General features: G+C 52.8%; 1 protein-coding gene across 4 annotated transcripts in view; it reads left to right on the forward strand.

Annotated features, from left to right (window-relative positions):
* The window catches only part of NRG2 (neuregulin 2), a 243,269-nt gene that overhangs the window by 206,311 nt on the left and 20,902 nt on the right, over positions 1-16,056 (forward strand). For 3 of the 4 annotated variants that reach the window (XM_055331368.1, XM_055331365.1, XM_055331367.1), the window contains 2 exons: positions 5,184-5,302; positions 14,607-14,727. In XM_055331368.1, the coding sequence (XP_055187343.1) occupies positions 5,184-5,302; positions 14,607-14,727 (240 nt within the window). The remainder of the gene's footprint in view (positions 1-5,183; positions 5,303-14,606; positions 14,728-16,056) is intronic. The other variant, XM_055331366.1, reaches the window with a different exon arrangement.

The raw sequence follows: 16,056 nt of genomic DNA on the forward strand, positions 1-16,056 counted from the left end.
TTTGGTGGTCCAGTGTCTTGCTGACTGTGAATGTTTAATGAAGATCTTTGAAGGCAATTGGATTATCAAACTCAGCTTTACCTATGCAAGTCCCCTCTTGCCCCTAAAACTTCCCAAAGGATCTGCCCCAGTGTCTGAAAGCCTCCCGTTTGGCAACCTTTGGTGAAAGACAGACTCCAGGATGCATCTGGGCAGCCCTGAGTGATGACTTCCACCTCCCTCTCTCTCCACCACCAACTCTCTCCCATCACTTCCCTTCTCAAAGCTTTCCCTCCACCCCTGTGCCTGTCCCTCTTTCAGCTGCTGCCTGTCCCGCTTCTACCCTGCACCATCATCCAGGGTCAGTCCCGTGTCCACTGACTCCACCCTGTCGTCCTCCATGCCTCTCTGCTCTGCTGGAATCTGCCTTCTAAATACACTCCCATGCTACCTATGGCTGTGGCTCTTGAGAGCCCTGGTGACCTCAGAGCTTCCCAGCCCCATGCCTCCAGGCCTCACTGCAGCCACTGGCATGGGTGCCACTGGCTCTGTGGCCCCTGCGGCCCCCCTCCTGGTCCTCCTGTCCCTCTGACCACTCTCTCTCAGTCACCATCAGTACTGGAACTCTCCAGTCTTGGGGGCTCCCCTCCTCTCCTCTCCACTTGTAGCTAATTTTACCCTTTCCTAGCTGATAACCTTGTCTCCAGTTTCATGACATTTTGTTTGTACCTGAGTTCCAGACCCATGCTGCTGGCTGAATATGGGATCCCACCCCTGGGATACCTACAGACAGTTCTAATCCTGTATGGCCCAAGTCTAGTGTCTCCCCCTCATCCCCTCTGGCCCTGCTGCACCCTTCTGTGCTCCCCTCTCAGCTGTGGCAGAACCAGACCTCCTGCTGCATGGCACCTGCTCCCATGCCATCCCTGCCCACAGGAAACACTGCTCTCTGCCCTGTGTGTTCTTATCTGCTCTCCTGCCTCCAGCTTCTTTCCCTCCCCTGGGCATCCCCACTTTTCCTGGGCCACAGACCCCTTTGTGAGTTCATCTCTGTATCTAACATGTACATATTGAATATCAATGGTGTGCCAGGCACTCTGCCAGAGGCTGGACGTACACCAGAAACTGAACCAGACATGGTCCCTCCCATCCTTCACAGAGCTTCCAGTCTAGCTTCCAGTACAGACTGTGGTAAAGGCCTTCACCCTTTTCTTCAAAAAAATGTGCCTTATCCACCCAGTTTTGCTTACAGTTCTAGAGATCCACTGATCCCTGTGACCCTAGCAGGGGATGATCTTTCTAACAAGGACACAAATCTGATCAGTCACTCACTTACTTGACAGATTTTTTTTTTTTTTTTAGATTTTATTTGTTTATTCCTGAGAGACACAGAGAGAGAGACCGAGATAGGCCGAGGGAGAAGCAGGCTCCCCATGGGGAGTCCCGATGTGGGACTTGATCCCAGGACCCCGGGATCACAACCTGAGGCAGATGCTCAACTGCTGAGCCACCCAGGTGCACCTTACTTGACACATTTTGAGCTACAGCCCAGGCCTCAGGCCCTTCCCCTGCCCCTCTTCGTCACTGCCATGCTGTTCCCCAATACTGCACCACTCCTCATCCCTGTCTTTTCCTTTCCTGATCCCAGACTTGGGCCCAAGCTGTTCCCTGTGCTGGCAGCTCCCCCTTCCCCAACCTTGTCCCTGGCAAAGTTCTCCAGGCTCAGATTAAATGTCCTATCCTCTGGGACACCTTCCTGAACCCTCCAGGCAGCTCTTCTGGTCCCCTCAGGGGGTCTTAGACATGATTTCATTGCACTTCGGGGTGTTGTCTCTCCCTCTAATATGAGAGAGCTTTAGAGGTTAGATGCCGCTTGCATACGCCCTTCTGCCCATATGGCCTGGCACAGATCTGCCTTCAGTGTTGAATTAATGAGAATCTTGCAGGACGAGTACTCTTCTTCTGGGTATAAGGTGATATTAGGACTGGACAGGGCACCCTTTGGGTTGACCTAGACTTTAAGCAAGTTACCATCCTGGTCAGGCTCATCTGACATGTGGGTTTTCCAGTCCAGAAACAGGGCCATGGCAAGTCTTTCTGTTCTGGGTATTGGGGACCCCTAGGAGCCTGAAGTGTGCCCCGGCCCTCTTCCTGTCAGGGCCCTGTCCCATTTGCTGCACTCCTGAAACTTCCTCAATCCACCAGTCTGCCCCTGGGCTCCCAGCAGGAGTTGATGGGGTGGAATGAGCTCTGATAGAGAACTTATAATTTCCCTGCTGTGGCAAAGAGGGCTACCACCTGCACATGCGCACACACTTCCCCTGCATGGGGGCCAGGGACGTAAGCAGGCGTCTCCTCTCTGGCAGAATCTTCTCTTTCATTCTGCCCACACTGCAGCTTGCCCTTTGGCCATCCTATCCCTCCACCGGCCAGGCCACCCTCCTTCCTGAAATGGCTCTTGGCCTGCAGAGGCCCTCTCCCCAGCTTGTACTGTCTCTGAGGCTGCCACATTGAGGTGTCTCACCCAGGCCTTCCTGTGCCAAAAGAAAACCAGCCCCCCAAGCCCTGAGCACAGGGCCCTCTCCTGCAGAACCACATGTTCCCTTATGTATGAGGGCAAGCTGGAACAGGCCCCTCAGGCAGGCAGCATGAGGTAGGCACTGAGGAAACTGTGTGGACAGGTGGAGGATACAGCCGCCCAGATCCCGTCCCTGCCAGCACAAAACTGGCTAAGAGAGGGGGGAGGGGCGTGCATTGCAGGGGCAGGCCCAGATCAGTGTGGCACACAGGCATCGGGCCTACCAGGAAGGTGGGACCGGGTCCTGAATCCTCAGGGTCTCTGCCTGGAGCTAGGAGTGACGAGAGAATGCAGTGGCTCCTGCTCCTTCAGGGCTGAGGGACCCATAGAGCCCCTACCCTGCAGCTCTGACCTCAGGACCTTGTGTGCAAGTCTGGGGTCCCCTTCCTGGAACTGGCCAGATCATCACACAGCTGAGAAACTAAGGTGCCCCTTGCCATTTCCTCAGAGGAAAGGGCCTCTCCTTGAGCCCTGGACCAACTTTCCACAGATCTCACCCGCCTCATGTGGGAAGGCCTTCCTGCCATTTCCAGTCTTTGTCCCCCCAGATATCTGTGAGCCTTACTCCACCTTCCCTGCTACACAGGATGTGGTATAAGGGGGACTCCTTTGAATCCAGCTGTGGGTGACAGGGAGGCTCTAGCTCTGTGCTCCCTATAGCTTCACCCTGCGACCCTCAGGTAGTTACCTGCTCTGTTCCTCTAGTGTCAGGGAGTTGCTTGTGGCCCAGAAGTGAGAGAAGCCTGGTCCTGGGGCAGTTGGGCTTTGTGGCATCTAATTAGGCTGGAGCCAGGAAGGAGATGCTATTTTAGCCAGAGGGGCCTCCAGGGCTCTGTTTAAGAAGAGAACAAACTTGAATTGACAGAAGACGATTATAGGCAGACACCAGGCCAAGGAGACAGACTGGCTTGAGCTGGAAAGGGTTGGAGGGATAGGGTCACGGAGGAAGGGGGAGAGCCGGGGTGGGGGGTGCGAGGGGTCAGACAGACGGCTGTCACCTAAACATCAGCAAGGACATCACCACAGCAACAGGGCCTATTGACAAGACAACCTCATGAATCCTCGTTTAAAGGATCTTGGAGTGAGGAGGTCTGGGAAGAGGCCCTCCAGAGGCAGCGGTGAACCTAGGACACAGGCTCCCAAAGCACAGCCCCAGGGTGACAGGGGTCAGTTTGCTGGCTCCCCTGCCCCTGCCGTGGCCCAGTGTCACCTCCCCATCCTTTCTCCAAGAGCATCATGGCTCTGATGTTCATCCCAGGGCTCAGGGCAGTGGTAGCTGTATTACCCCAGCTCCCATTCCACCACCCCTCCAACACACTACACATATTCTGGGAATCTGGCACTTTAATTTGGGACTAAAAAGTGGAGGAGTTTACATCATGTAAAGAAATTTTTATGCTACTTCTTGTTTCTCCCTGTGGGCCAGGCTGGGGTACTAGGCTTTATCCAGAGCTCAGATGGGCCCCTGAAGAGCACTGCGGCCCAGGGAGGGACAGGAGGTATGTACAGACCCTGCAGAGTCCAGGCACCCTGGGGCAGGTGCAGAGAAACCCTGGGAAAGAAGGAGAGCTTTGGCAGGGTCTTCAGAAAGAAGAGGGGAACCAGAACCTAGTACCCTGGAGTCACACACAGCACAACCCTTACTGCCCAGCCTGGCCCCACAACTTTCAGCATGCAGGGACTGGCTGCAAAGTCTTTTGCAGAGGGGGCTAGCCTCCCAGCCTCTGGCTCTAGGAAATAGTCCATGAGCCACTGAGGGGCCCGTGTCCTCACCAACTCCAGCTCCTCATCCATCTCTGCTATTGCCTTGCCAGGTCCCTTTGGACAAATCCAGAGGCTCCTCTAGGGTTCAGTTTTCCCATCTGGACTGCCTGTCTACCTCCAGGTTAGCCATGAGGGTCAAGTCAGGCCCTGAGGATCAGGATCTGTTTGTTCCCTTGAGGTATCCAAGCTCCTACCACATAGAAGGCACTCAGTAACATTAATTACATGGATGGATGGATGGATGGATGGATGGATGGATGGATGGATGAAACTAAAGCCCCTAGGAGAAGCCACAGAGTAACCTAATGGCAGGGCCAGGGTGAAGGCCAGGGAAGCCACCGGTTGGGACTGGGAGGCTGGGCACCCTTGCCATGAGAGCCTTTTAACCTGAGGGCCTGCAGGTACCTGGGAGCAGGCCTTCTGTATCTAGAGTGGCAGGCAGCCACTTCTAGGGCCAGGCAGAGGTAACTGGTGAGGCAGTGGCTGCCCTGTTTTGAAGAGTGGCGGGAGGGGGGGAGCCTGAAAAGAGAGAGGTAGCCATCTGACTTCCTTAGGAGACTCCACTTTCCTCCTCCAGAAAAAGGCTACAGAGAACGTGCAGCCCTAGAGAAGTAGACATGAGGACACGGAGATTTAGAGACCTGTGTACAGCCACTGGCTCTACCCTGTGTTGCCCCCCAGGTCTCCCTGCAGCTCGGGGGACTCAGCATTGTAACCGGCATGTAATGGACTTCTCATCCACCCTGCGCAGCCACTGTGGCTCTGTGGAGAGAAATGATCGCGCAGTGACCACTGGGGAGCCACAGCTAGCCTGGGCCTTGGCTCACATCTCTCCCCTCTTATCACCCTCCCCCCCAACCAGAAAGAACTCTCGACTCCAGTTCAACAAGGTGAAGGTGGAGGATGCTGGGGAGTATGTCTGTGAGGCCGAGAACATCCTGGGGAAGGACACGGTCCGGGGCCGGCTCCACGTCAACAGCGGTAGGTGGTCCCCCAACAAAGGGAGGGGTCCTACAGGGGTCTGAGGGGCAGGCCAGTCACACCCTCAGCCCTCAGGAGGCCCACACATGATCCGTCTTGCACTTGACTCCCCTCCCTCCTGCTGCTGCCATATCAAGCCCCAAGATCTGAGCCGATTCAGAGAAATGCAGTCAAAGCATAAATGTTTAGCTTTGTTATCTGGGCCTGGAAGAGCCGCCAGCTCTCATTTTAAATATCCTGAAAACTAAATATTTTGAAATCAAGAGGTGGGGGTGGGGGAAGGATATTTTTAGAAGGCAATTATGGGAGGCTGGGCTGCCAAGAGCGGGGCGTCAGGGAGAGGCAGGCCCCGGGCGTGTGGGAGCTGACTGCCTGTTGCTCTGCTGGGTACCTGGGTGCAGGCAGCCATCTCCCCGGGGCCACAGCCAGGGGGCTTGTGTGTGTTGGCCCCTGCGGGCAGCCTCTTTCCAGGGATGGCAGACCCTCCTCCCACAGGTGGGCCTCTCCCTTAAAAACAGGCAGGGTCAAAACCCCAGAGCACCCTCAGCTTCCCGCCTGCACCATGGCAGCTCTAGTGGCAGCTTGCAGGCAGCCTGGCTTCCCCTTACTGGGAAGTGGCCAGAGCTGCCTGTCTGTAGGCCGCATGCCTCCACTGGAGCCCAGGAACTCCAAATCCCACACGTGGCTTTCCTCCCCCCAACACCCACACTCTGAGCATTCCTTTTGGCTACCTGGTTATTTGGGTTCCTTTCCAGTCCTGCCCCTGTAGGTCTAATATCTGCCTCTGCCTGCCTGTACTTTAACCAGGCAGCCCTCCAGTACTCCCTGAATCCAACATTATCTATGGAGAATGTGGAACGTTCCCTGCCCCAGGACCTTCGGAGAAAAACCTGGCACATACCCTGTCTGTCCTATATTGTGAGCCCCTGCCCCCCATTTTCCCAGCCCCTCAGGCTCCTTGTTTCCCTTACCACCGTATCTTAAAGGTCCAAGTCTCCAAGTCCTGGTCTGTCTCATTTCTGGATCTTTCTCACGTCTGTACCTCCCACTCCAACCCTACCTCCGAGGCAACCCAGCCCAGGTTTCATCTCTATTCACCTAAACCAGAGCAACAGCCTCTAAAGATGCTTTCATCTTGTCTTGCCCCCACCTCGTGGTGCCACAGAACTAGGACTTTTTCCCACAGCCCAGCTCACACCAACCTGGCCCGAACCATCTTTCCAGCCCTCACTGTGTCAGTCCCTTATGGTCCATTCTTAGCCTTCCCCTCCTGCCCTCTCTCCCAGGCTACCATCCTCCCTGACCCCACCATCACACCACAGTGTCATTCCCAGCTCACGCCCCCGCTCCCAGGCCACTTCTTGGCCAACTGTGGTCTTGTGTACTTCCTGAATCCTATTAGATCATTTTTCAAATCTCATACTGCTGCCAAACTTTCTATGCAAGCGTGACATCTGCAGTGGAATTGAGAGCCAGGAGTGGGGGAGCAGGGATAGTACCTTCTCCCCAGAAGTGACAGGAAGAGCTACTGCTTCCTGAGAGCATGCTCCCTGAGAGCATGCTCCCTGCCACATTCCTTACTATCTCTTGAGCCCTGACAAACCCGCGGTGTAGCTCATAAGTTAATGAGACAAGCTCAAAGAGGCTAAATATTCTGCCACAAGTCTAACTGATGGTTAATGAGAGAGCTTGTGACATGACAATAGTTAGCAGACACAGACTGGGAGCTCCGTGGGACTATGTCTTGCCAATTGCCACTCTAGCCCCCAGACTTTGCACAGTGCCTGGCTCTTAGTAGGCACCTGGTAAATAATATAGAAAAGGACTTATAACCTACTCCAAGGCCTTTCCTGATTCCCACATTGCCCCAGTGGAGGTACCCGGGCCCCCTGCTCTTCCCAACCTGTCTCAAGCCCAGGAAAACGGACCATGCTAAGTGTCCAGCACCTGTTACCTCCAGCCAGAGCGTGCAGGCATCTTTTTTGGGCAGATATTTATAGATCCACTTCAGACTTGATGTTTCTTGTTTAATTATTCGACGTTTAAAAGCGGGGTGCCTAGCTGGCCATCAGGAGAGCACATAATTCTTGTTCTTGGGGTCCTGAGTTTGTTGGGTGGAGAGATCACTTAAATAATTTTTTAAAAAGTAACTGACAAGAACACAGCTTACCACTATCTTAAGAAACTTATTCATTGGTTTATAAAACTGAAAAATCCAGAGGTAGAACTGGCCCCAGACCTAACAGAATCCAGAGTAGGGTTCAGGATGTCCTCTCCCACTGTGCGTCGTCTTCATTCTCTCCTACAATAAAATGGGCTTCTCCCAGGTTTGGAGACTAGAGAGGAAGGAAGAGGCCATGGCCTCAGACATCTCCAGGTTTACATCATCCCAGCCTCCCAGCTGGAGGAAAAAGAGATAGCTTTTTCTCTGTGTCACTCATGTGACTCCAGCGATGGATGCTGATTGATCTTGCTTCTTAGTTCATGTGTCCCGGGTGACCCCTTCGCCATACTCAGGGGATACGGTGGCATCCTTGCCAGGCTGGTGCATGTGCAGAGGGCATTCTGAGAGGCAGGGTCATGGGGTAATGGCCCTGCCACAACTACACATGGGGCGCCTTTGTAGAGGGATGCTATGAGCAGAATACAAGGAAGGGGCTGCCATAGTAGGAGCCTCTGTCCTGTTCTGGGCGTGGGCTCTGAAGCTGGAGACCCTTCAGAGGAGCTGCAGCCCTGTGCCACACCTGAGCTGCCATCAGCCCTCAGCAGCACATGCTCTGGTCAGTTAAGGAACCAGGCAGTGGAGGTTTAGGCTGGGCTCCGGGGGCTTCCCGAGGGGCTCCTTGCCTCCCCAGGCTGAGAGCAGCAGGGCAGACCTGTAGAGAGTCCAGAGCTTCAGTCTCTTCCAAGCTCTGTCATCCTGGGAGAGTTACCCCACCTTGCTTGTCTTCCATTTCCCCATCTGAGGCTGAGCCCAGATATCTCTAGACTCTTCCCCTGCAAAATTCTAGGTTTCTGAGTTGAGGCAGAAATCCTGTACACGTAGCCCCCACAACACACATATACATCATCTGTTGCCCGGGTCAGTGCACGGCCGTCCCTACCCTTGACATGGGGCAGTAAACAGGGCCAGTGCAGGGGATCAGGAAGCCCCTATGGGGTGACATTTCCACAGGCAGAGATGCCCAGGCTCCTTGTTTACCCATGGAACCCCGGAGACCTGCGGCAACCACACCCTGGGGAGGAGGTGGAGGGCGGGTAGCGGGCAGCTATGCCTGCCCCCTATGACTCATCCTGAGGTGGGTTGGCTTGGCCCGCCCAGGCCTCAGGGAAGCCAAGGCTACAGTGGTGGGGTGGCCAGAAGAGAGCATGGGAGGGCTCAAGGAGCAGTGGCTGCTCATGAGGCATCGCTGTGACTCTTGACTGCCTACCTTGGCTCTGTTCCCTCAGAGCTTGATGCTCCTTCCCCAAATCAGAGCAGACCCTTCTTGCAGTCAGTCTCTGATAGCTCACAAGAGACTGCCTCCCTGGTTACCTGGGAGGAGAAGTCAGCAAGAAGTTTGTGGTGCTTTTAATAAAACAATCAGCTTGGTCCAACCCACCTCTGAGTTAGAGAACCCAGCTGCCTCATCCCCAGCTGAAAGAGATCTTGGGAATGTCCCAAGGAGGCTGTACCAGTCCCAGGATATCAAGCTGGGCCTAGCTTTACCCCAGAGGGGAGGCAAATTTGACCTGGAGTGTCACAGGACCATGGACACCCTGGGCCTCTCCCTCACCTGGGGGCTTAGAAAGGCTAGCTGTTTAATCTCACACACACACACACACACACACACACACACACACACACACACACCTGCTTTCTTGCTCACATGTTCAGCAAGACCCTCTTCTGAGCTCTGGAGAGTCATAGTCTTGACTCCCAGCAAAGTCCCTCAAAGTTCTTGGCAGGAAGCCAAAACCCAAACTCAAAGCATCTGCCTATTCTAACATATGAAAGAGGATAGATAGGCAACTTTACCCACAGGAAACAGGGCGTACTGGACAGGTGGGAGGGAGCCTTGATGAAGAAAGATTATTTGATCTGGGCCTTGAAAGAGAAGTGGAGGTTCTCCATTGGTGATGGAGAAGAGCAGTTACAGTGGCCAGCAACAGGGAGAGCATATTGCCCATGAGCTCCCCTCCTGGCCCTTCCCTCTTCAAAGCCTCAAAAAGCTCACTCCCACCAAGACACTACTGGCTGATAGAGCCCTCCTGGGCTTACCCTTCCAGGCATTTTTAATTTTAATTCCAATATAATGAACGTGCAGTATTGTATCAGTTTCAGGTGTACAATACAGTGATTCAACAATTCTTTTCCCTGTGCCCACCTCAAATGTACTTCTCATCCTCATCACCTATTTCACCCATCCCTCCACCCACATCCCCCCTGGTCACCATCAGTTTGTTTGCTATAGTTAAAGAGTCTGGTTTGTCTCTTTTTTCTTTGTTCTGTTGTTCTGTTTCTTAAGCCCCACATATGAGTGAAATCATGGCATTTGTCTTTCTCTGACCTATTTCACTTAGCATTGTACTTCTAGACCCATCTAAGTTGCAAATGACAAGATTTCATTCCTTTTTATGCCTGAATAATATTCCATTATATATCACATTTTCTTTATCTGTCCATCTATGGATGGACACTTGGGTTTCTTCCAGATTTTGGCTATTATAAATGCTGGAATAAACATAGGGGTGCACATATCTTTTTGAATTAGTGTTTTCATGTTCTTTAGGTAAATACCTCATAGTGGAATCACTGGATCATATGGCTATTCTAGTTTTAATATTTTCACACTATTTAACACAGCAGCTGCATCAATTTATATTCCCACCAACAGTGCATGAGGGTTCCTTTTTTCCTTCAACCTTGCCAACACATGTTGTTCCTTATGTTTTTGATTTTAGTCATTCTCCCAGGCATTTAAAAAAAATTTTTTTAGATTTTATTTATTTGACAGAAAGAGTGAGAGCAGGGGAAGAAGGAGAAGTAGGCTCTTTGCTGAGCAGGGAGCCCGATGTGGGGCTCAATCCCAGGATCCTGGGATCATGACCTCAGCCAAAGGCAGACAACTAAATAACTGAGACACCCAGGCACCCCCAGACATTTTTTTAAAATCAGATTTTTAAGGTATAATTTATAGACCATAAAATTCACCCTTTTTAAAATATATAAGTCAGTGGTTTTTAGAATATTCACAAGGTTAAACAGTCATCACCATTAATTCCAAAACATTTTCATCACCTCAAAACAAACCCTATGCCGATTAACATTCACTCCCTATTCCCCCATTCCCCTCCTGCTGACCACAAATCTATTTTCTGCTTCTACAGATTTACCTAATCTGGACATTTCATATAAATGGCCATATATTGTAGGACTCTGGTTTCTTGCACTTACCATAATGTTTTTGAGGTTCATCCATATTGTAAAATATGTTAGTACTTCTTTCCTTTTCATGGCTGCATGATATTCCATTATATGGCTATACCGCTTTTTGTTTATCACATTCAGCATTTTGGATTGTTGGGTCATCCAAGATGTTTCCCCATTTGGTCTTTCATAAATAATGCTGCTATAATATTCATTAGCAAGTTTTTGTGTGCACATAGTTCTCTTGGGTATATACCTAACAGTGGAATTGCCTGGCCGTATGGTAACTCTGTATTTAATTTTTCAAGTGTTTCAAAGTGACTGTACCATTTTACACTCCCCCCAGCAGGGTACGGGGATTCCAAATTCTCCACATCTTCACTACCACTTGATAATCATCCATCTTCATGAATATAGCCATCCGAGGGGGTGTGAAGTGGTATCTCACTGTGGTTTTGATTTGCCTTTCCCCAGTGACCTTCCAGAAAGATTTGCATTTAATAGGAGACAATGCTTTAGTCTATGGAAAAGTTCTCATCATAAGGCCAAGTTGACCAGACCAGCTCCTGGGATGGTAGTAAGAAGGTACCTTACTCTGAAGAATCAGATGTTCACTTGCTCATTACAAATATTTGTATTTGTATTGTATTTGTATACAAATACTTGTTAGGCACCTGTTACATGTCACACACTACTCTAAACATTGGGGTTCATTGGTGAACAAGACAGACATGGACCCTGCCCAGATGAAGCTTACATTCTGGTGGAGGAGCTTGTCATTTAGTTAGGTTAAAATAAGTACTATAAGTATGAGTGTATACAGCTAAGAGAAGACGTAAGGGAAGAGCCTGAGCAGCCTCTCTGGGACACCGTTATTTTGAAAATCCTGGACAGGAAGACACCTGGCTTGTTAGAGGAACTGGACTAAGCTAGTATAGTCTGAAGATACTTCAAGAGAAGGACAGGACATGAAATGTGAAAGGTGGGATACCCAGATTAGACCTGGGGAGGAGTTGGAGGACTTTATTCTGTGGGTAAATGGAAGCCACTAGAGGGTTTTGAAAATGGAAGGGATAGATCGCTTTTACATGTTTTAAAGACCACTTTGACAGCAGTGAAGCAAAAAGGTGAGAGAGGAAGGCAAGAGTGAGGGCAGAAAGACCAGTGATGAGGCTGTTGTGGTCATCCAAGAAAGAGACCATGGAGACCTTGGCTGGGAAGTGGTAGGGACACATGGACGGAGCCTTGTGAGCAGGTAGAAAGGTGGATGGATGGATGGATGGATGGATGGATGGATGGATGGATGGAGAAAACAACAGAGGAGAATAAATTAAAGGTGCCCTCCAGGTCTTTGGTTTGTGCTGCTCAGTCACTGTGATGAGTAAGCCTGGGTAAGCAAGTGGCCTGGCACATGATCAGGAGCCCCGCATGATTTGGGGAGACCAGGGGCCATCCCAGTGGGGGTGTCAAGGGAGCAGCCAGAGTCTCCAACTTGGAGTCTTTATGTCACCTTCACTTCCCCAAACACAAGAGAACACAGTGAAAAAATATAGATTTGCTGACAAGGAAGTGTAGAAGTGCTGCCTTGGGAGTCCACATGTGCTGGAACAGCGTGAACTTCCATCTTCAGTGTGGAAGTCTCATTGGCGTAGGCCTTCACCACCAGCAGGGCTGGGCTCCAGTGACTTGGGAAGGCCCTGCTATCACAGGGGGTGGCCTCAAGGTACTTCTTTCTGAGCTGGGAAGACCTGTGGTCGTTTCCTCTGACCCATCTTCACTGGCTCCCCCACTGTCCACACTTTTTGCCTTTCTGGGCCTGGGGCCCAGTCCTCATGATGACACGGCTCTGAAAGCAGAGGCCATGCATCCCAGCCGAGGCCCCATCTTCTTCCAAGAGTCGTCCTCTGCCTCCTAAGGCCTCCATGAGCATAGATAAGCATGTGGACAGGCCCACATATTATAGCCACAGCCCCCGCCACCATCGTCACTGTGCTGTCCCCTGCCCACTCGGCATAGCAGCGGGCAGTCTGCCCCCTACAACCACAGAGGTCATCAGCTGGGCTCAGCTGGGCTGAGACTTCTCTGCCTCAGTCAGTGCCTACGAGAGGACCAAGCCTATGGTCCACATCACATTTTGCACCCGTCCACTTATGTCAGGCCTTGGTGCTGACACGTTCTTCCTCCATGAGGGCCTAGCTGGCTGGTGAGAATGCTCAACCAGGCATCAGGAGTCCCAGGGGCTAGTTACAACACACCCTGTGACTCTGGCAGGCATTCCCTCTGCTCTTTTCCTTCACTCCTCCTCAGCAGTGTAACACAGGGCAGGGCAACCTCTGGTTGTCCTATTTCACAACTCATAGACAAGGTCACCTCAGCTGTTTCTCTTCCCTGTCCCATTTCTGGTTCCCGGGGTCTTCTTGACCCAGAGCGGGCAGAGACCAGCAGAGGCCTCCTGTCCCAGCTGAGTGTGGGTTGCGCGTTGAGTGGAGACGTCCTCGGGGATGGGGCTTGGGGGTGCCAGAGCCTCAGCAGGCACGGCATGGAGGGAAAGTGGGAGCGGGCCCTGCCCACCAGGTTTTATCAGCGAGTTCTTCAGACATATACAGAGTGACGCTGTGTATACACTCCCAGCCCCGCGCTCCATCTGTCTCCCACATGTCTAAACACTGAGGGCGCCAAGTGCCTGCCCCCCTCCTCCTCCTCTCAATCCCATCCCCACAGGGGGCCGGTAGGGACTCTGTACCTCTGTACCCCCTGAAGAGATGGGAGCAACCGAGGCAGTGTGGCTCACCTCGTGCAGGAGGCCACTGCCGGGTGGAAGCGGGAGATCCTCTGAGCCTCTGAGGGTCGAAGTGCTACCCAGCCTGAATACGCTGCCTCGGGAATTAGCTCACAGATGAAAACCAATACTGGGGCCCAGACTTTTTACTTGCTTTCTGGATGCCATCCCCTGGGGGTACAGAACTTGTGTTATTTTCATTCATCGAATGAATCTGATCCATTGGATGTGCAATCCAGGTCAGCAGCCTTAAAGCCCCAGCTCACTCTCACCCGGTGTCCACGTCCCAGCCACCCTGCAGGCCTCTTCCAAGCCCACCTCCTCTCCAGCAACCTGACCCCCTGGATTTATCGCCAGGGCTGTCGAGACCTCGAGGCTCCCTTCAGATGCAGCAGCTGACTATGTGGGGGAGGATGGGGCTGCCTGATCAGGGCAGAGACAAAGAAAACTCTGGGTGCTCACGGAGAGGGGCAGAGTAGCCTTTGTAGCAGTCCCGAGAGGCTGGTCCCCTCTGGGACAAAGGAGGAAGACATGAAAGCCAAGATTCTCTTCCCCCTCCCCTGTCCCCCACCCCCCACCCCGTCTCTCTCTATCTTAGAGAATGAGTATCCAGAAGGTGGCATTCCCCTCAAAACCCAGCTCACTTCCAGCTACCTCCTGGACTACCTCGAGATCCCAAGCAGTGTAGAGGTCTCCTCCCTGCACCCCTGTGACTTTGTTCCCCACGGAAGACATCAGGTCTCTTCCACCTATGGTGAAGCCCCTAGAAAGGCAAGCCAGACGTGGGCTCTTACCTGTTAGAAGAAGGACTTTTCTGCTAGGTCCTCATCCCCTCCCAAATAAAGAAAATCTTCCTACCCTTTAGAGTTGGGAAGACATTGGCCCAGAGTACAGGCGCCAAGTGTTGCTGGGCAAACAGTCAGAACTCCTGGTGGCCTCCGCTCTGCCTTGCTGGTGACTGGTAGGAACCACCAGACCTTCCCTCTCCAGCTACTCCTGCAGTTCCTGATCTTCCAGCTTTGAGAGGGGCCATGAAGCACCGTGTGAAAGAGGTGGTTCCTGGGGCCCAGAGGTGGTCTCAGTGTGTCACTGGCACATGTCTCTCATACCTCCAGTGAGTACCACTCTGTCATCCTGGTCGGGGCACGCCCGAAAGTGCAACGAGACAGCCAAGTCCTATTGTGTCAACGGAGGTGTCTGCTACTACATTGAGGGCATCAACCAGCTCTCCTGCAAGTAAGTGACCAGTGCGGGCGGCTCTGGGGCAAGAGTAGCGTGAGGCTGGGCAGGAGCAGAGGGCTCTAGGAAAGAAAAGCGGGCTTCCAGCCATGGACAGGGGGTCCCCAAGGGGTTTAGACAGGGAGGTTTGCCCCTCTCCCTAGCCCTTTCCGGGAATATAGGGAGATGTAAACTCTCAAGTGCTCGGGGCTTCTGCAGTGCCAGTTTCTCAGGCCCCAACCCACTCCATCTCCCAGTGTCCACCCTTTCACCAACAACTTTTAGGGAGATGGGGATTCCAATCTATGCCCTAGGTACTGGGCTCTCTCTCTCTCTCTCTCTCTCTCTCTCTCTCTCTCTCTCCCCCCCCTCGCTGTCTCCCCCCCCCCCCCTTTCTCCCCCAGTCTCTCAGCAACTCTCCAAACTGTTCTGACAAACATTTCCCAGGGTGTGTCTCTCCCAGCAGTGAGGAGCTTGGCAGGGTCAGACAAAGCACAATTCCCAGAGCCTCAGTTGTGGAGGGTCTGCTCTAATAGCCTTGAGGGGAGACAAGGACCATCCAGTGCTCGCCTCAAGACCTGGCTGCTTTCCTTGCCTGGTGTCCAGATATGCCCTGGGTGCTGCTTATTCTGCTTCAGACCCCAGCCCCTCTCTATGGGGAGAAAGGACACCACTCTGGTGTGGCCTAAAATGGAGGAGGTCAGGATTGAGGAGAAGCTTGAGTTGGGGCTTCTCTTCCTCTAGACAGGCAAGGCTACTCAGCAGGATCTCCATCCTGCTCCCCTTAGCAAACAGGGCAGGTGGGAGCACAGTAATCGAGGAGGGCTTGTTCAGGTCCAGCTCGTTCCTAGTCAAGCAACTGGGCCCCTAGGGCCCCCTGAGGGAGTCTCTGGTGGGTGAATACGGAGCCAAAGGGAGAGCTCAGTGAGGGCAGCACAGGTTCTGGCCAGATCCTGAGGAGGGGTGGGAGGCACTAGTTAACAACTTGGAGTTTTCAAAGCACCCCAAGCCTAGGGCCCAGGCAAGGTGCCAGAGTTGCCCCATTTACGAGGCATCTGGAAAGGCCACCAGAGTGTTGGTGGAAATTCAGAGAGGGGGGCATTTGCTCTCCCCACAGACAAGGTCAGATTCAGCACTTCTCAGCTCTCCTGCCTCTGGGCTCCAGCTCCAGAGCCGCATCTCCCCATTGCCGAGGGCCTTAGCCCGAGTTCCCTCCACCTCATAGGGTGATAATGAGAGGCCGAGCCTTTTCCACATTCCCCTCAGTGTTAGGCTAGACGGCCCAGACAGCCAGGCAGATGGGTGCCTCTTGCCCCAGCTGGCCTCCTCTGCTGGCTTCCCCCAGCC

This window comes from Nyctereutes procyonoides, unplaced genomic scaffold, assembly GCF_905146905.1.
Source record: "Nyctereutes procyonoides isolate TBG_1078 unplaced genomic scaffold, NYPRO_anot_genome, whole genome shotgun sequence".
Lineage (NCBI taxonomy): Eukaryota > Metazoa > Chordata > Mammalia > Carnivora > Canidae > Nyctereutes > Nyctereutes procyonoides.